The 20,920-nt window shown below is 38.5% G+C and overlaps 1 protein-coding gene across 2 annotated transcripts in view; it reads left to right on the plus strand.

The window, feature by feature from the left end:
• The window catches only part of LOC132378744 (neogenin-like), a 383,956-nt gene that overhangs the window by 149,151 nt on the left and 213,885 nt on the right, over positions 1-20,920 (plus strand). For both annotated transcript variants that reach the window (XM_059945868.1, XM_059945867.1), the window contains exons 3-4: positions 10,678-10,953; positions 11,430-11,580. In XM_059945868.1, the coding sequence (XP_059801851.1) occupies positions 10,678-10,953; positions 11,430-11,580 (427 nt within the window). The remainder of the gene's footprint in view (positions 1-10,677; positions 10,954-11,429; positions 11,581-20,920) is intronic.

Consider the following 20,920-nt stretch of genomic DNA (forward strand, 5'->3'; position numbering starts at 1 on the left):
CAGATAAGATTAGGTTAAGTTGGTATCATGTTTATATCATATTTGATCCAAGATCGCGGCACGATGCAGCTTGCAGCGGCCACTCCGGAACTGATTATCTGTTATTTGTGAAGTGGGTGCCTTGCGCAATCATAATCGATTGAAAATGGACGTGGGAGTGCAGAGGAACATCGGAAAATTCCAGGAAGACCTTCTTCATTGCTGCTGCTGCTGCGAGGTCCGGGTCTCTGCTGGGAAGAAAAGGCCCCCAGTCCTCGGGGTCGCGTTGCCGATGGCCGTCTTAATACGCTCGGCAGAGGATGGTGCTCAGAGAAGCTGTGCCGGAGGGGATGGGCGTCGGCTCGGAGGTTTGACGGACTCAGGTCGCTTTCAGTGTGTGCTGCATCTGCGAGCCTGAGTCGGGTGGCGCCTTGGAAGTCCATAGTGGGGGTACTCCCTTCTGCCGCTGGCGTGGGATGGCAAGTCTGTCGGGACCCTGGGGCCTTGTGGAAACTGTGGTGATTTCTTTTGAACTTACAGTCCTTTAACATCTTAGACTATTTTTACTGCGCCCATAGTCTTTTTTTTATCAATTATGCTATTGTTTGCACCGTTGTAACTATATGTTGTAATTACGTGGTTTTGTGCAGGTCTTGTAGCTTTAGTTTTTGGTCTTGTTTTTGTCTGGTAGATTTGGAGCTCCTTTCCGGGGAACGTACTAGACGGTAGTGCGATATTAATACGCAGCAGCTTGTCTGGACTCTGGATTGGGGATTGCCAAACGTTATGTGGATTTTCTGGTGTAGTCTGTTTTGTCATATGCTTTTTATGATATCATTCTGGGGAACATTGTCTCATTTTTTAACTGCATTGCATTTGTGGTTTCTAAATGACAATATACTGAATCTGAATCTGAATGTTTAACACAGACTTTGTGGGCCAAGCTGCCTGTTTAGTGTTCTATGTTAAAATGACCTTACACTTTTTCCCTTCATCTGAAAGGAAGAGTTATAAAATCATTAGCTTAACTCTTAAAATTGTATGCTCTCTCGGAATATGAAAAGGTCATTCACCCCCACGAACCTGTTCAGCATTTGGTTTGAATTGCGCACACAGTAGCTTCATTTTTTTCCCTTTACCACAATGTCTTCACTCAACAAAAATCTGCAGTCTCCACTTTGTAATTTTTAAATGGCCTGACCTCGGATGACATTGGATGCACACACCAGTAGCTGCTGGGTGTGCTGTCAATCATTGTTGATTGCAGGAGTATTCCTGCTGGTCTTGACATTCCAGTCTTCACCCAATGAACACTTTCTGCTGAGCTGTGGATCTTGAATGAAGACAGTTTTAGGCTGAGATATGACAGTCATCAATTACCTGGCAGCACTGACTCAGAATATTACACAGAAAAGGGACTGAAGGGCATTGGGTCTCTGTGGAATTTACTCCGAGTTGACAGCTGCAAGAGGAACAGAGACAAAGACTGAACAAATTGTAGGGCGAAAATACTTCAGCTTCACAGGAATGCTGTGTAGTGAAGTGTGATTAGGTTTTGAGGAGGTGAGAGAAGATGATGAAATTTAGCGATTGAATTCCAGGACATGTGGACGTAGGCTTCCTTGGAGTGGGGAAAATCCTGAATAGGAGCATGGATATTTTAATAATTATGTGTCTGAGATGCTGTCAAAGTGAGCAGTGAAGAGATACAAAACTGGTGTAACTACCTTGCAGAAATAATACTGATTTGTAACTGACACAAAAGTTATGCATTCTTGTGTTTTCCTTAAAGAAAGTGTTGAAGCATTAAACTGTTATGGATTTGACTCAGGTGGTTGTAAACTCTATTCACTCCTTAAGAGGTAAAAGAAAGCTGTGAACAACTTGTTTTGCTCTGACAAGTGGCTCATGTTGGAGAAGCTGATGGAGTACCCACCCTATCCTCGTTATATGCGGTGGATACGTTCCTCACAGTCAATGCATAATGTGAAAACGCAAAATGTGAATGATTATTTAAATGGAGAAAACGAGGATGCGCACATTTTCATACGACACAAAAGCAGTTCCACAAGGCAACTTTCGTATTATATTTCATCAATTTAAGGAAAAATTCATAGAAAGTTAACATACTAGGGTGTACAGTACTCAAACCCTTAAGAGCATGAGGGTTTAGTGAATGGTAAACTAAGAGAGGTTTCATCTTACAGTCTCTGTTGGCATTGGAACACATAAGCAAAGTCAGTCTATCCTTTGCTGCCTTGAAATCTGACGCAGTTTTTTTCATCCTTACTTGTGTAAGTGCATTTCAGCAAACGCTTCCAAAAAAGCCTGGTCTTGTCTGCATTAAACACCTGCTTTGGTGTGATGCCTAACTCAGCTATCATAGCCCACAGCTGCACAGGGTAGCGTTCAGCAGTTTCGTGGTCAGCACTAGCTTGCTCACCACGCACAGCTAAGTTGCGAAACCTGTGACGATGAACAAACTTAGAAAACCATCCCCTACTTGCATTAAAGCTAACAATATCACTTGACACTTCCTCACTAGCCTCTGAACAAAGGCGACCATAAATTTCCAAAGCTTTCACACAAAGATGATCGGAACTAAGTTATTTTTTTCTTTGTTTCATGCTCAATGTACAAACTCAACATTTTCTCCATTTTTGTCATAATTGGGTTACACACTTTGGTAACAATCTTTGAAGACACTTGTGGTGAATCAATCACTGCACTTTTTATTTTCTCAGCATTTTTCTTTATGTTTCTGATCGTGACCCCTGTTTCCATCCAAGGGGTCAGTGTGGACATGGTGGAGGATTACAAATACCTGGGGATATGAATTGACAATAAACTCGACTGGTCAAAGAACACTGAGGCTGTCTACAAGAAGGGTCAGAGCTGTCTCTATTTCCTGAGGAGACGGAGGTCCTTTAACATCTGCCGGATGATGCTGAGGATCTTCTACGAGTCTGTGGAGAAGTTGGTAGAAATAGGTTCCTTGCATAACTGTGAATCTGCATTGTCTGAAACGTAGTTAATCATGTTTGATGTTGCGTGCTGGGGCAGCAGGCTGAGGGTAGCAGACACTAACAGAATCAACAAACTCATTTGTAAGGCCAGTGATGTTGTGGGGGTGGAACTGGACTCTCTGACGGTGGTGTCTGAAAAGAGGATGCTGTCCAAGTTGCATGCCATCTTGGACAATGTCTCCCATCCACTCCATAATGTACTGGTTAGGCACAGGAGTACATTCAGCCAGAGACTCATTCCACGGAGGTGCAACACTGAGCGTCATAGGAAGTCATTCCTGCCTGTGGCCATCAAACTTTACAACTCCTCCCTTGGAGTGTCAGTCACCCTGAGCCAGTAGGCTGGTCCTGGACTAATTTCCACTTGGCATAATTTACTTATTATTATTTAATTATTTGTGGTTTTATATTGCTATATTTCTACACTATTCTTGGTTGGTGCCACTGTAACGAAACCCAGTTTCCCTCGGGATCAATAAAGTATGTCTGTCTGTCTGTGGACTCACCCAGCCGAATTAGCATCCCAGAGCTGTGTTACCTTCACCTGACGCCGCCCTGTTTATAATTTCCAACTTTTCTTCAATTGTTAAAGTGGTTCTCTGTCGCTTGGCTGATGGCCCAGGACTTGACATTGGTCACTTAGGAGGCGTAGTTAAATATTTCAAGCACAAAATTACTGCACCGTAGGTAAAAACAACAAAAGTTTAAGAGCGCAAGATCTTACACACATCCACATGTTGCCAAAACCAATGCGAGACTGGCGGGAGTGAGACTGTGAGGCGTGCGCACGTGACTTGTATTGGCGGGAAAGCAGTGCTGCTCCCATAACTGAGTTTTGGACGCATATAAAGAGAAGTTGGTAAAAATAGGTTCCTTGTATAACTGTGAATCCGCATTGTCTGAAGCGTATTTAATTTTTGAATGGAATGGAGGCCTTTGTGTTTGATTCCTTATACCAGGTCACATCTTCAGCCCAGATGATGACTAACTGGATGTTACCATCAGCTGCAGCCCAGCGGTTACTTTGAGTTTCAGTGGGTGTTTTTACTTGCCAAGAGCACAGTGGACTTGTGCGCTTGCCATTCCCACAGGTCTGCACAGTAGGCTGCCCAGAGTGATGTCTCCAGACTGAGTAACTTGCAACTGGTTTGCAAATTGGTTTGAAGAGATTGCAATGAAGAAGTTTTGTTTGGAAACATTTCCTAATTTGGAATTAAATCGCTGTCTGAAAAGGCAGTGGAAAAAATTAATTGATGACCTTTGGAAGAAATATGGAAACAATCAAAAGGCATGCAATATCAGCCTTCAAGTTCAAAGTAAATTTATTATCAAAGTACATATATGTCACCATGTACAGCCCTAAGATTCATTTTCTTGCGGGCATATTAAATAAATTAATAGAATAATAACTGTAACAGAAACATGAAAGTCCGCTCAACTAGGGTGTTCAACCAGAGTGCAGAATACAACAAACTGCAAATGCAAAAAGAAAGAAGTAAAAGTGGTAAATAGATAAACAATAAATGTTAAGAAAATGAGATGAAGAATCCTTGAAAGTGAGTCCATTGGTTGTGGAAACATTTTGATGATGGGGCAAGTGGAGTTCAAGGGCCTGATGGTGGAGGGGTAATAACCATTCCTTAATCTGGTGCTGTGAGTCCTGAGGCTTCAGTACCTCGTTCCTTGTGAGGAAAGATCAGGAGAGTGGGACTAATTGCAGAGCTAGCACTGGGCTGATGGGCCAAAATTCCTCTTCTATACTGTGTGATTTATGTTGGGTTCATTGTAATTGAACAGCAGTAAGATCTACCGAAGACAGATTGACAGTAGAACAAATTTTCAAACTATGTCATCAAAAGAATCAAGGTTGTGTTTCATTTTCTTCAGGGAAGGAGATGTCTTTGAACTAAGGAACACGCAGATTGCAGTGCAGTTCAAGAGCGTGGATGAGCCGACTGATATAAAAAGATTCAAACCTTTTGAGATTTTGTGTTGCCTGCTTTTTGATGACTACCTCTAATGGACACATTTTTCAGCTGGTTGTAATAGGAGCAGAGTTTCTTTGATATTGGAATTGCCATGGAGATGACCTCTTCAGTAAGTCACAATAAAGCATTTTTGAAAGGGGAAATCCTATTTTTTTTCTCGTAATTAAGCAGCTGAATAGGTGTGACCTGACCTGATGGGTCTGTAAATCCCTAGCAGGCCTGATGCTAATCGAGATGGTTAAATTGAGAAGGATTTGATAAAGAACAGTTATTTCCTTTGGCATATGCAGTGGGGCTGGGCATACATCTCTGGGGCATGTTCTAATATTGAAGTCAAGCATGGCAGGAGAGAAAGCAGGAGGCACTACTTCACGCAAAAGAGCAGTAGGAATCCAGCTGGCCTGCTTGCCCAGGAGTTGCTTCTCCACCACCACCTCTATGAAACCTGTGCATCAGTATCCAGGACACAAACCCTTGTTCCATGATTCCATATGTTCCTGGTGCCCTTTGCTCCAGTCTTTCAGTTCTGTAAAAATGTGGGGAATGTTTTTGCATTGATCCAGAACTCAATGTGTTCCAACTTCTTCTGATAGACCATAAGACATAGGAGCAGAATTAGGCCATTTGGTTTATCTACTCTGCTCTGCCATTTGATCATGGCTGATTTATTTCCTCTCAACCTCATTTTTGTGTCTTCTCCCTGTAACCTTTGACATCCTAACTAATCAAGAAACTGTTAGCTTCTGTATTAAATTCCTTCTCATGTCTGTTCTAAGTGGACACCCCTGTATTCTGAGGCTGTGTCCTGTGGTCCTAGACCCCCTCCCCCACTATGGAAAAACACCTTAACACCTTCTCCACATCCACTCTGCCTAGGCCTTTCAATATTCAGTAGGTTTCAATGAGATTCCCCCCCCCCCCCCCCCATCCTTGTAAACTCCAGCAAGTGTAGGCCCAGTACTATCATATGCTCCTCATACGTTAACCTTTTCATTCCTGGGATGATTCTCATTAACCTCGTTTGGACCCTCTACAATGTTTCATAAAACCTCAGTATAACATTCTTGCTTTTTTAGTTAAGTCTTCTTGAAATGGACACGAATATTGCATTTGCCTTCTTTACTACTGACTTTCCTTGCTAGTTAATCTTCAGGGAATCCTGCACCAGGACTCCCAAGTACCCTTTCACCTCAAATTTCTGAATTCATTCTCTATTTAGAAAACAATCTACATCTTTATTTCTTCTAGCAAAGTGCATCACCATACACTTTCCTACACTGCATTCCTGAGCCATGCTCCTCAAAAGTGCTGCTAGATCTGGAGATCCATTGAATACATTACTGTCAAGTACCGTTAAATCAGAGCCAGTGATGTTCCTAATTATAAAAATGCTGAGTATTTTCTGGTACGGAGCTTAAGGGTTGTCTGAACTTATTAATTTAACATCTCAGTCTGCTTCCGCTGCCAGTGACAGGCATGAGGATCTATAGTGCATCTGCTATATCGAGCTCTTGGTAAAGCAGAAGCATATGTGCACTTCTTGTCTCTGCCACAGTTCAGACTTGGTGGTTACCATCAGCAGCAGCAGCCTAGTGGTTGCTTTCAGCCAGACTGTTGTTTTCTCAGGTTCTAATCCAAACACTTGACTACTGTGTTCCAGTCTGAAATGTCTGTGTTGCACTGAGGAGTTACTGCACTATTTGAGGTTCTGTTGTTTGTCTGAGATATTAAACCAAGGCCATGTGCTTTCTCACTTGGATACAGTTTTTCCAGAGAGAGGTGTAGGGAAGTTATTCTGCCCAGCATACTGGGCAGTATTTATTCCTCATTTGAATGTACCAGAACAGATTATCCACCTGTCATTACATTGCTGTATGAACAAAGTTGCCATATGAAAATTGTCTGTCACATTTTCTACAGTGCAACAGTATTTGAATACAGGCGTCCCCCGTTTTTCAAACGTTTGATTTACGCCAACTTGCTGTTCCGAAAGACCTACATTAGTTACCTGTTTTCACTAACAGAAGGTGTTTTCACTGTTACGAGAAAAGGCAGCGCGCGAAAAAGGCAGTGTGTGGAAAAATGCAGCATGTGAGCGTGTGAAAAAAAGCAGACCGGCTCTTCCCCCGGAACTGCATTCTAGCCGGCATTGCTTAAACACATGTCTGTGAGCATTTGTACTTTATGTCGATTTATTTTGTGCATCCGTTTTGTGCAACCCTAAAGCAAGATGAGTTCTAAGGTATTGGAAAAGCCAAAAAGAACGCGTAAGGGTGTTACACTTAGCGTATGTTTGATACTTGATCTTTCAAAACGGATATCATTGAGAATGTTGAGCCCTTGCATCTGCAGCACACAGAAACCCTGAAGAAGTGGTGGAAGGAGTATCCCACCTCAGAAACTATTCACATCGTTTCAAACATTTACATTTTGGCAGAGTTTGCAAGTCCCACACTGGGTCAAGGCAGTCTCCAAGGCCTCAGTTGGTCAGGGTTGATCATGAACATTGCATCCTAGCTCTTTACGTGATTTGCAAGTCAGGCCAATATAATATGGAGAGCCCAGGCAGTAAGCTGACCCTCTCTAACCAGCTGATGAATCCAAAGGAACAGTAGAGACTGGAACAGTTTGGCACCAGTGGAATCGCAGGAGTTACCAGTTAGCATTGAATTCAATGTAAGACTGACTTAGGGACTTCAGCCCTGGATATTTCCTTGGGGTTCACTCCTGAAGCTTTCCCCAAGAGTGGATATAGCTGCAAGGCAATGGAGGTTTGAGATTAGAGTTTTTCTTCTCTTAAATAAGCCCCATCTGCCCAAAGCAACTGGTTTTAAGGTGCCAGTTACTTATCTTTGCCCCTTCTCCTAACAGTAGAAGCAGTTTTGCCAGGTTTAGTAGCTAAGTCACATATGAAGACAGAAACTGATTTTGGTTGTCATAGGCTATTTCAGATGCACAACATTGGGAGCATTTAATAGCTGGTGGGAGCTTATTCCCACTGCAGCCCTCATCTATAATAACCTTAAAGAGCCAAGACAGCCTCCCAACCTACAGAAATGCTATCATTCTTGATCCAGATGGTCTGCCAAAGAAGATGATGATGTGTGTGGGCATCTGTGTGTGCATGCAAATGCATGTCTGTGTGCATTTATAATGCAGCTATGAAAGTCTTGTTTATGTTTCCCACTTCCATTATGTAGTGACAGAAGTTGGGATGTCTTCAGATGTACAAACAAGCAGAGGAGCAAAATAAGTAAAATAAATCCTTTCTTCAGAATTGTTTACTTCTGCAGATCTGTTCATTTTGTTTGTTGTCATTGTTTGAGTTGCCCAGGCTCAGTGCCAGAGTTTTGGGATTGTCCCTGACCCAGCCAATGTACAGTGTAGAGCTGTATATGGATGACAGTGAGATTAGTAACTCACAGAATGTGAGGATCACTTTCAGCAGGTACTTGGGCTTCTGCTATACTGGGTCCAATCCAAATCCCACTGATAAATTCACTTGCTGGGCAGGATATGAAATGTTATTGCAGATAATCCAAAAATAGTCTGAGTGTGAACACATTGGCTGTGGATGTGTCAGGGTGTGAGAGGTGTTTAGCACAGACCATCCTAGTTATAGATTGCTGCTAATAAACTACGAAGGACTTTTGGCACATTGGAAAATATGGCTAAAGACGTGTGTGTGTTTTTTTAGCTCAATCCTACCTTCCTCAAAGTTCAAAGTAAATTAATTATCAAAGTACATATATGTCACTGTATTCTACCCTGAGATTTGTTTACTTGTGGGCATACTAAATGTATCCAAAAACCATAATAGAATCAATGAAAGACCCCATCCAGCATGGCGAACAGCTGGTATGCAAAAGACAGCAAACTGTAAATGCAGTATTAAAAAAAAATAAGCAATATATAATGAGAATATGAGATGAAGAGTTCCTGAAAGTGAGTCCATAGGTTGTGGGAACAGTTTGGTGATGGGGCACTGAAGTGGAGTAAAATTATGAAGTTATCCCCTCTGGTTCAAGAGCCTGATGTTTGAGGAGTAATAACTGTTCTTGAATCTGGTAGTGTGAGACCTGAGGCTCCTGTACCTTCTTCCTGATGGCAACAGCAAGAAGGGAATGTGACTTAGATGGTGAAGTTTCTTGATGATGGGTGCTGCTTTCCTGTGACAGAGCTCTGTGTAGATCTGCTCAATGGTGGGGAGGGCTTTACCTGTGATGGACTAGGTGATATTCGTTACTTTCTATCGGATTTTCCTTTCAAAGAGATTGGTATTTCCATACCGGGCAGTGATGCACCCAGTCAGTGTACTCTCCACTACACATCTATAGAAGTTTGTTAAAGTTTCAGGTCTCAGGCTGAATCTCTGCAAAGTTCTAAGTATGTAAAGGTGCCACCATGCTTTCTTTGTAATTTGGACCCAGAAGAGGTCTTCTGAAATTATAACACCAAGGAATTTAAAGTTACTGTCCCTCTCCACCTCTGATCTTCTGATGAGGACTAGTTCATGGACCTCTGGTTTTCTTCTCCTGAAGTCAATGATCAGCTCCTTGGTCTTTTTGGCAATGAGTGAATCAGGGTTGGAAAGTTTTAGGCTAATGCCCTCTCCAGAGCTCATAAATCCACTTCAGGCTACTGAATTAAATAGTAAGTAAAAGTGTGATTTTGTTTGAAGTGCTATCTTTCAGATCTCCCATTAAACCAAGGACCCACTTAGAAAGTGTAAAAACTCCTTCACTTCCACTCAGTGGCCACTTTATTAGGTACACCCTGCCAGCTTAACCAGTCTGGCCATACTCCTCTGATCTCTCCCATAGGTGCTCTTGATCATAAACTGCTGCTTGCTACTGCTCTAGAGACTGTTGTGTATGAAACTTCCAGGAGATCAGTAGTTTGGAAGATACTCAAACCATGCTGTCTGGCAACAGCAAACATTCCATGTTTCTTTCCCTATTGTGATGTTTGGTCTGAACTTTGAATTTCTTAATCATGTCTGCGTGCTTTGTGTTGCTGCCACATGATTGGCTGGTTAAATATTTGCATTAATGAGCAGGCAGACAGGTGTACCTAATAAAGTAGCCACTGAGTATATATTTTGTAGAAGAACTCTTCTCCTTAACCTAGCCAACATTTAACCCTCAATCAATATTGTCAAGGTAGATAATTTGAGCATCTATTTCATTAATATTTCTGAGAGCATACTATACAGATATTGGTGTTGCAGTTCCTTCATTACAGTTTTAACTATACTTTGGAACAGGGTTTCCCAGCCTGGGGTTCATGGACCTCTTGGTTAATGGTAGGGGAACATGTTATGAAAAACATTGGGAACCCCTGTTTTAGTTAATAAATTAGCTGTTAAAAAGCTAAAGACTGTCATATTGCAAATGGGATTAGTGAGATGAATGGCTACACGCTGCTATAAAATTAGAAATCCTGAATACTTATCTGGTCAGAACACATCTGTGGTGAGAGAAACAGTTTACAATTCTTCTCCATGATGTTTCTTCAGAACTACAAAGAAAAACTAAGTTGAATCATTAACTCTGTTTTCTTCTATTTTAAAAATTTTCTGTTTTTATTTTGAATTTTGAGTATCTGCAGTATTTTGCTTTTGGGTAATATTTTATAATTTCTTGTAGCAATGTAGAAATGGCTCATGATCTTTCTTGTTTCAGGTCTTCCTCGATTCAGTGGTCAGCCTGAGGCCGTCTCAGTGCACCAAGGCGACACTGCCCTGCTTGGCTGTGAGGTGAACGCTGATCTTGTTCCATTTGTGAGGTGGGAGCATAACCGGCAACTTATGGTGTTGGAAGGCAGGTTCCTGAAACTCCCCAGTGGTGCATTGGAGATCAGCAACACCACCAACAGTGATGTTGGCCCATATCGCTGTTCTGTAGAAATTGCAGGTTCTTCCAAGACGAGTGAAGAGGTAGAGCTTACAGTTTTGCCAGGTAACCGTCAATTGTAACAAATAGTGCATAATGTCCGAGACTCTGCAGTTAGACTTATGAAATCCAAGCAATCTACACAAAGAAAGTCTTACCTGCTTAGACCTCTGCATTTACGTGAAGCAAGTTTGGATTTCCAGATGTACTCTGTTCCTAATTTGGCAGTTTTGCACAGAAAAAGTAAAGCAACTGAGAAATGGGAGAATTTCTGTTGGGTTTTACTTTGTGAATGTATCTCTGTTGAATAATGTTGTACCTGATTTGGAAATGTCCCACTGTGGAGAATAATTTTTGAGTTGAAGCAAGCATCATTTATCACATTGCATTCCACATCTATTTTACAAAATTGTAATCTGCTCTTTCCCTTTGTTCTCTTCCAGTGGCTTCTGATACAAGAACTTTGTAGGTGCTCTTTATTAATGGAAACAGAACCATGTGCAGCTGTGATAACTAACAGCTCTCTCTTGTGTGTTTTTCAGAAATGGGTGCAGAGCGACAGCTGAAATTTCTCCAGCAACCTGTCTCCATTAGTAAAGTGGCAGGGCAGTCAGTAATTCTACCATGTGTGGTGTCCGGATATCCAACACCCTCCATTCAGTGGATCCACAACGATGAGATCGTCTTCGAAAGGTCTGATGTTTTCTTTTATTGCATGAACTTAGCTAATATAAGATTGCTCTGGGGCAATACAGAGGCTGGAGAGTCTATTAACAGTCTTTCATTTGTGACTTCTCCCCATGCTCAATCTTTTGTTTTGATGTCATGTTGGATATTGGGATTAAATTTTTCTTGGACTTTAGCAGTATGAAGGTGGCTTAATGCTTCAAGGTGACCAGTATATTGGAATTGCAGCCACTGTGTCAAAGGGACATGCTTGGACAGTTGATTTGTTGAATAGTGATGGGAGAAACTGAGTATGCAAATTAAGTTAAACTTGTGGAGAAGCACATTTACAGGATAGGAAATTGAACCAAGTGGCACAGGACAAATCTGTCTCCATTTTAATAACATGCAATTTTTCCTACACTCTGTTCGCCAGAAGAAACAGGATCTCCCAGTGGCCACCCATTTTATTTCCACTTCCCATTCCCATTCTGATATATCAGTACATGACCTCCACTACTGTTGTGATGAGGCTACACTCAGGTTGGAGAAACAACGTCTTATGTTCTGCCTGAGTAGCCACCAACTTGATAGCATGAACATCGATTTCTCGAACTTCTGGTAATGGCATCCCCCTCATCACCCGTCCTCATCCCCTTTTCCCTCTCTCATCTTATCTCCTTGCCTGCCCATCGCCTCCATCTGGTGCTCCTCCCCACTTTTCTTTCTTCCTGTGGCCTTCTATCCCCACCTACCAGACTCCTCTTTCTCTAACTCTGTATTTCTTTTACCACTCAACTTCCCAGCTATGTACTTCAGCCCTCCCCCTCTTGGTTTTACCTGTCTCCTTGTGATTCTCTCTCCCGTTCCCTATTTATCTACTCCTCAGCTCTTTTTCTCCAGTCCTGCCAAAGGGTGTGGGCCTGAAACGTTAACTGTACTTTTTTCCACAGGTGTTGCCTGGCCTGCTGAGTTCCTCCATAATTTTTGTTTGTGTTTCCAGCATCCAATACTCAGGTTTCCAGTATCTGCAGATTCTCTCTGATTTGTGATTAAGAGATAGTCTAAAAATGGTGAACCTGATTTGCCATCTTTTCCTGGGTTTTATCAAGTTTTAGAATCAGAATAATTCATGACTAACATCTGAAAAGTTACTGGATTCCTTAAAAACCTGAGTAATTCTCTAAGCTCCTTCTCGGTGGCGAATCTCTCTACATTTTGAGCAATACCTGACCCCACCCTTGTACTGCGAGGCTGTCGTAATCTACCCGATGCAAAGACACCATGTACTACGGTGAAAGTAACTTTAACTCTTTATTAGCAAGTTACCTGAGAGATCCCTCCTTAAGCACTCTCTCTCGAAGGCTGCTTTGAAGGTCTCCTGAAGCAAATACAGTTCTTTTTATATACATGCAGTCACATACACAGATACATGTGGGTACACCCCCTTAGTTTCTGTACAGATGAGTATTGTTAACTTTATCAGTAATAAATTATTCGTATAACAGTTTTAATTGTCACTTTGTCTGAATACAGACAGACAAAGCTTCCTGCCCTTGAAAATAGCCACTCTTTTTAATGCTTACCTTGCAGGTGCCATAAGGGGTACAAAGCAGAATATGTTTCTCACAGCAATTAATCAAGCAATGATACAAGTTACTCTAAGCAAAAACAGAAGTTAAGCACTAATCGTATACCAAGGATGATGTCACTCACTCAGCTTATCTTATGAGAAAACATTTGTGCTTCTATACTTTTTCTCAAGCTCTTAGCTGCTATGACCCTTACAAAAAATATCCAGGGTCACAAACGGCCTACGAGATGCTAACTTCTTAACATTATAAGGCTGGTTTAAAGCTCCAAGGACACAGCATTAGATAATTAAAGCACATTGTCAGTGTTGAACACATCCTGAAAGAAGAATTTCAAAACACTGAGATTGGAAAGGGGCATTTTTTACTGCTGTTGTTTTGTCGCTTGTATTCAATGCTGTTCTGTCAGTCATGTGGGCATGGTATGTTGGTGCTAGAATGTATGGTAACACTTGTAGGCTGCCCCCAGCACATGTGTTAGTTTTATGCAAATAATGCACTTCACTGTATGTTTTGATGTATATGTGATAAATAAATCTGGATATTGAATCTTGGAGCAAGGAGTCTTTGTGCAGTGTAGAGTGGGGAGATGTAAAACTGCAGCAATGCCACTAGCAGGAGGGCATAATTACAACAGGACTGCTAAACCTTGGAAAGTAATGGTTTAAATATGGGCATAGAATTACAACATAAACAAATGCATTGTATGACAAAGGTATATCAGGAACGAAGAAGGGTTTTAACCTGAAACATTCACACTGCCTATCCCCTCATAGATGCTGCTCCAACTACTGAGTTCCTCTAGCTGGTTATTTTGTTGCTGGTAAAATTATTGTTCTAGACTGATATCAGCCTTGCTAAAACAATCCAAAAACATATTTGAATAGACAATAGTAAGTAATGGAATTGAAGTTAACACTTTTCCACTGAGGTTGGGTGAGACTAGATCTGGGGGTCATGGGTTAAGGTGAAAAGTTTAAGGGGAACATGATGGTGGTGTGAGTGTGAGGGTGGATGTGGGTTTGATTTCAATATTTAAGAGACATTTGAATAGGAGGTATGGTGAGATATGGTCCATGTGCAGGTCAATGGAACTAGGCATCTAGTTTCAATGGAACAATGGATCTAGTTCAGCATAGACTAGATGGGCCAAATGGCTTGCTTCTGTGTTGTAGTGCTCTATGACTCCATGACTTTTTCCGGTGGCAGGAACATTTTTCTTATTATAACTATTTTCAGCTTGAAGCTGCTGTGCAAGATTATTGGTGATTTGTATTCACTCTCTCACCATTTCAGAAATTCCCAGTGTTATATCAATCCAATAAGAGTAACCATATAATCATATAACAATCACAGCACGGAAACAGGCCATCTTGGCCCTCCTAGTCCGTGCCGAATCCTTAATCTCACCTAGTCCCACCTACCCGCACTCAGCCCATAACCCTCCACTCCTTTCCTGTCCATATACCTATCCAATTTTACCTTAAATGACACAACTGAACTGGCCTCTACTACTTCTACAGGAAGCTCATTCCACACAGCTATCACTCTTTGAGTAAAGAAATACCCCCTCGTGTTTCCCTTAAACTTCTGCCCCCTAACTCTCAAATCATGTCCTTTAGTTTGAATCTCCCCTACTCTCAATGGAAACAGCCTGTTCACGTCAACTCTATCTATCCCTCTCAAAATTTTAAATACCTCGATCAAATCCCCCCTCAACCTTCTACGCTCCAATGAATAGAGACCTAACTTGTTCAACCTTTCTCTGTAACTTAATTGCAGAAACCCAGGTAACATCCTAGTAAATCGTCTCTGCACTCTCTCTAATTTATTGATATCTTTCCTATAATTCGGTGACCCGAACTGCACACAATATTCCAAATTTGGCCTTACCAATGCCTTGTACAACTTTAGCATTACATCCCAACTTCTGTACTCAATGCTTTGATTTATAAAGGCCAGCGTTCCAAAAGCCCTCTTCACCACCCTATCTACATGAGACTCCACTTTCAGGGAACTATGCACAGTTATTCCTAGATCTCTCTGTTCCTCTGCATTCCTCAATGCCCTACCATTTACTCTGTATGTTCTATTTGGATTATTCCTGCCAAAATGTAGAACCTCACACTTCTCAGCATTAAACTCCATCTGCCAACGTTCAGCCCATTCTTTCTTTTTTTCTTTCTTTCTTTTTCAATCTTTTTATTAATTTTCACATATACACAAAAAAAAATAACATAGTAATAAGTAAATTATAAATACAATAGACTTGAAATCACATTGATAATAAGATAATAATATCCTACTAAACATCAACAAAAGAAAATACCTTAATCAAGTCCACATGATTATATGAAAAAAAAACAAATAACCATTAAAAAAGAAAAAAAAATATTAAAAAATATGTGAGAAAAAAAATATATTAAAAAAAATAAAACACTAAACTAAACTAACATAGGCAATAATAACAGTTTACAAGTATAAGATAGTGTCAAAGAACTCCGGAACTCCATACCTGAACATGAATAAGCAGAAAGGTCTGGAGAAGGCCAAATTAATTCATATGAAAATGTCGAATAAACGGTCTCCAAGTTTCTTCAAATTTAATTGATGAGTCAAAAATAGTGCTTCTAATTTTTTCCAAACTCAGACAAGAAATAGTTTGAGAAAGCCATTGAAATGTAGTAGGAGGATTTACTTCTTTCCAATTTTGTAGTATAGACCTTCTGGCCATTAATGTTACAAAAGCAATCATTCGTCTGATTGAGGGGGAAAACTGATTGCCATCTTCATTTGGTATGCCAAAAATTGCAGTAATAAAATGAGGTTGTAAATCTATATTCCAAATTGAGGAAATAGTAGTAAATATATCCTTCCAATAATTATGTAAAGTGGGACATGACCAAAACATATGGGTTAATGAGGCCACTGCTAAATGACATCTGTCACATAGAGGGTTAATATGAGAATAGAATCGAGCAAGTTTATCTTTAGACATATGAGCTCTATGTACAATTTTAAATTGTATTAAAGCATGTTTAGCACATATAGAAGAAGAATTAACCATTTGCAAAATTTTTTCCCATTTATCTGTTGATATGTTGTATTGAAGTTCTTTTTCCCATTCTTGTTTAATTCTAACTGATATTTCTGGTTGTATCTTCATAATCATATTATAAATAAAAGCTACTAATCCCTTCTGACAAGGATTTAAGATAAAGATCAAATCTGTAGTGTCCATCAAAGTTGAATTAGGAAAAGATGGTAAAACTTTATGTAAAAAATTTCTAATTTGTAAGTATCTGAAAAAATTAGATTTAGGTAGTTCAAATTTATTAGAAAGTTGATCAAATGACATCAAAGTATCTTCAAAAAAGAGATCACGAAAACATTTTATACCTTTCCTTTTCCATATGTTAAAAGCTTGATCTGTCCAGGAGGGTTTGAAAAAGAAATTAAATAAGATAGGGCTATCAAGAACAAAGTTTTTCAAAATAAAAAACTTACGAAATTGAAACCAAATTCGTAATGTATGTTTAATAACAGGATTAAGTATTTGTTTATTAAATTTAACTAAATCCGCAGGAAGACAAGAACCAAGAACAGAGAATAGAGAATATCCCTTTACCTCATTACATTCCAAATTTACCCACTGTGGGCACAGTGGTGAATCCAAATCTAATTTCCAATACAATAAATTACGAATATTATTTGCCCAATAATAAAATCTAAAATTAGGTAAAGCTAAACCACCATCTTTTTTTGATTTTTGCAATTGCTTTTTACTTAACCTAGGGTTTTTATTTTGCCACACAAATGAAGAAATTTTTGAATCAATGTTATCAAAAAAAGATTTAGGAATAAAAACTGGTAGGGCTTGGAATAAATATAAAAATTTCGGTAAAATCATCATTTTGACAGCATTAATCCTACCAATTAATGATAAAAACAAGGGAGACCATCTTGTAGTAAGTTGATGAATTTGATGAAACATAGGTAAAAAATTCATTCTGAATAAATCTTTATATTTCTTGGTAATTTTTATACCTAGATAAGTGAAGTTATCAGTAACAACTTTAAATGGTGTCCTATCAGTCAATAAAGTTTGTGCATTTAAAGGAAATAATTCACTCTTATCTAAATTTAGTTTATAACCAGAAAAAGTACCAAATTGAACCAACAAGGATAAAATAGCAGGAATAGACCTATCAGGGTCAGAAATATATAACAGCAAATCATCAGCATAAAGAGATAATTTATATAACTTCTCATTACGGGTAATACCAAAAATATTAGGAGATTCACGAATAGCAATAGCTAAAGGTTCTAATGCAATATTAAATAATAAAGGACTTAAGGGACAACCTTGTCTCGTACCACGAGATAATTGAAAAAAAGAGGATCTGTGGTTATTCGTAAAAACAGAAGCAACAGGTTTATGATATATTAATTTAATCCATGATATAAAATTAGGACTAAAATTAAAATTTCTCAATGTATTAAATAAATATATCCATTCAACTCTATCAAAAGCTTTTTCAGCATCTAATGAAATAACACATTCTGGGATTGTGGGTGGTGAAGTATGAATTATATTAATCAATTTTCTAACATTAAAAAAGGAATACCGATTCCTCATAAAACCAGTTTGATCTTCTGAAATAATCTGAGACAGTACTTTTTCTAATCTAATAGCTAAAATTTTTGTAAGAATCTTAGAATCTACATTTAATAATGATATAGGGCGATAAGATGTACATAAAGTAGGATCTTTATCTTTTTTAAGAATTAGAGAAATATTAGCTTCATAAAAAGATTGAGGTAATCTCTTCTTAGCAAACGCATCATTAAAAATTTCACATAACCAAGGAGAAAGCAAAGAAGAAAAAGTTTTAAAAAATTCTACTATATAACCATCAGGACCAGGAGCTTTCCCTGAGTTCATTGATGAAATAGCCTCTCCTATTTCCACTATAGAAATAGGAGCATCTAACAGGCTATGATCTTCATCAGTCAGTTTAGGAATATTCAAATTGTTAAAAAAATTATCTATCATGGACTGGTCACCATCAAATTCTGAATGATATAAAGATTTATAAAAATCTTGAAAGGTATTATTAATTTCTTTATGATCAGTAGTTAAATTACCGTCTGATTTGCGAATTTTAATAATTTGTCGCTTAGTCGAGATAGCCTTTAATTGATTAGCTAACAGTTTACCAGTACGGTCACTATGAATATAAAATTGAGCCCTGGTCCTAATTAATTGATTTTCAATTGAAGAAGATAATAGTAAACTATGTTCCATTTGAAGCTCAACTCTCTTCTTATAAAGTTCTTTGGTAGGAGTCACGGAATAAATCTTATCAATTTCCTTAATTTTATCCACCAATAAAGCAATATCTAAATATCTTTGTTTTCTTTTACCAACAGAATATGAGATAATTTGACCACGAATAAAAGCCTTAAAAGAGTCCCAAAGTATTCCTCTGTCGATTTCTTCAGTACAGTTTGTAGAAAAGAACAAGTCAATTTGCTGTTTTATATAAGTAATAAATTCCGGGTCTTGAAGCAAAGTAGCGTTAAGTCTCCAAGATCTGGTGTTATTGGAATAGTCCGAAATCTTAATAGATAACTTCAAAGGTGCATGATCCGAAATAGTAATAGAATCATATTTACAATCAATAACATCCGTTAATAACCGATGATCAATAAGAAAATAGTCAATTCTAGAGTAACTATGATATACATGTGAAAAAAAAGAAAATTCTTTATCTTTAGGGTTCAAAAACTGCCATATTTCTGTAATTCCCGAGTCAACCAAAAATGAATTAATAAGTAGGGCTGATCTATTCGGAAGAGTGCGAATAGGTTTAGATCTATCCATCGAAGGATTCAAACAACAATTAAAATCTCCACCCATTATCAACATATATTCATTTAGATTAGGAAGAGAGGTAAATAAACGTCTAAAAAATTCAGGGCAATCAAAGTTTGGAGCATAAATATTAACTAGAACAACTTTCCGATGGAAAAGTAAACCAGTTATCAACAAAAATCTACCCTGTGGGTCAGAGATAATTTCATGATGTGTAAACGATATTGAGGGATCTATAAAAATAGACACACCCCTAATTTTGGCGGTACAATTCGAATGAAATTGTTGACCCTTCCAGAACCTAAAAAAACGTTGATTATCCTCCCTCCTGATATGGGTCTCCTGTGCAAAGATAATATTAGCATTCAGTCTATGGAATACTTTAAATATTTTTTTGCGTTTAATCGGATGATTTAAACCATTAGTATTCCAGGAGATAAAGTTAACAGATCTATCCATCATACCAATATTAATTGTGTGTATCATAAAAGGTTAAAAAGACACATAACCCACAATTCAGGAAGGAGGAAAATTGATTCAGGAGCAGCCGGAGAACATGACACCTCAACAATATTAGTAATTTAAAGTCGGCCCATAAACTAAAAGCAAAAAAATAAAAAGCAAAAGCGTGAAAAAAGATCCCTACCCCCTCCCCCCACCCTTCGAAAAAAAGCCAAGCGGCAGGCGCATAATCTAATACTAATATTACCCCCATTTCAAGATGGCAGCTCTATAAAAAAAAAAGATTAGAAGAAAACTATATATCACCCAAATTAAAATATAGAGTTGCAAAAAAAAAATATATATCAATCAGAATAATAAAAAAAACTAATATAATACAACAATCATTAATAAAAAAAGGTATAAACGTCAAAATTTAAAAGTGTAGTATACCTTTAAAAAAAAATCCCATATTCAAATACAAGATGACGTTTCAAGAGCAAAGACTTATGGGAAGAAGAAACGCCATTTTGAAAAAGCCATATTACTAAATACAAAAGTGAGTTCAGCGATCTGTTAAAAGACAAAATAACATTTAAAAAGAAAGGGATATAATAAACAGTACAACATATATATAAAAAAAACTAAAAATCCAAAACATTCGTCCCATATCTGAGTACAGGCAAACAGATAAATGCTTGTAAAAAACAGAATCTTACGGGAAAAATAAACATCTTAAAAAAAAGATAAATCATTAATGCAAAATATAAACGTATATAACCAAAACAGAAAGAAAAAAAAGAATATTATCAAAACTAAAAAAAAACATCTATAAACAATGAAGCTAGTAAAAAAAACCGGACCCATAGATCAAAAAATAAAAAGTTATAACCCAACTTCATAGGTTAAAACTTAAAATAGAAAGATATCCTCTCTCCGAAAAATCTTCCACATAACACATAGTTCAAGTTGCAGTAGAAGATCGAAATTCTCCAACAAATTTCTTCGCTTCTTCCAGAGTGTTGAAAAATCGTTGACTGTTGTCGGGCAGCACAATTCTAAGCTTCGCTGGATACATTAAAGCTTGTCTAAGTCCGATCGAATGAATCTCTGCCATCACTGGTTTAAAAGCGATCCTGGCTCTCATTACTTCAAAAGAATAATCCTCAACTATTCGAAATTGAAAGTTTTTGTAGGAAATCATACCTTTTTTACGAGCTAATCGAATTAAAAGCTCTTTCTCACGAGGATAATGAAGGCGAACAATCACCGCTCGTGGTTTATCAGGCACAGACGAAAACCTCGCAACTCTGTGAGCACGGTCAATAACAGGTTTAGTTTTCAAACCTTCATCACCGAAAATTTCCCATAGTAAATTAGAGAAAAATTCAGTTAAATCACCGGACTCAACTTTTTCGGGAAACCCGATAATACGCAAATTCTGTCTGCGAGATCG

Source organism: Hypanus sabinus, chromosome 21 (assembly GCF_030144855.1).
Source record: "Hypanus sabinus isolate sHypSab1 chromosome 21, sHypSab1.hap1, whole genome shotgun sequence".
In the NCBI taxonomy this organism is placed as follows: Eukaryota; Metazoa; Chordata; class Chondrichthyes; order Myliobatiformes; family Dasyatidae; genus Hypanus; species Hypanus sabinus.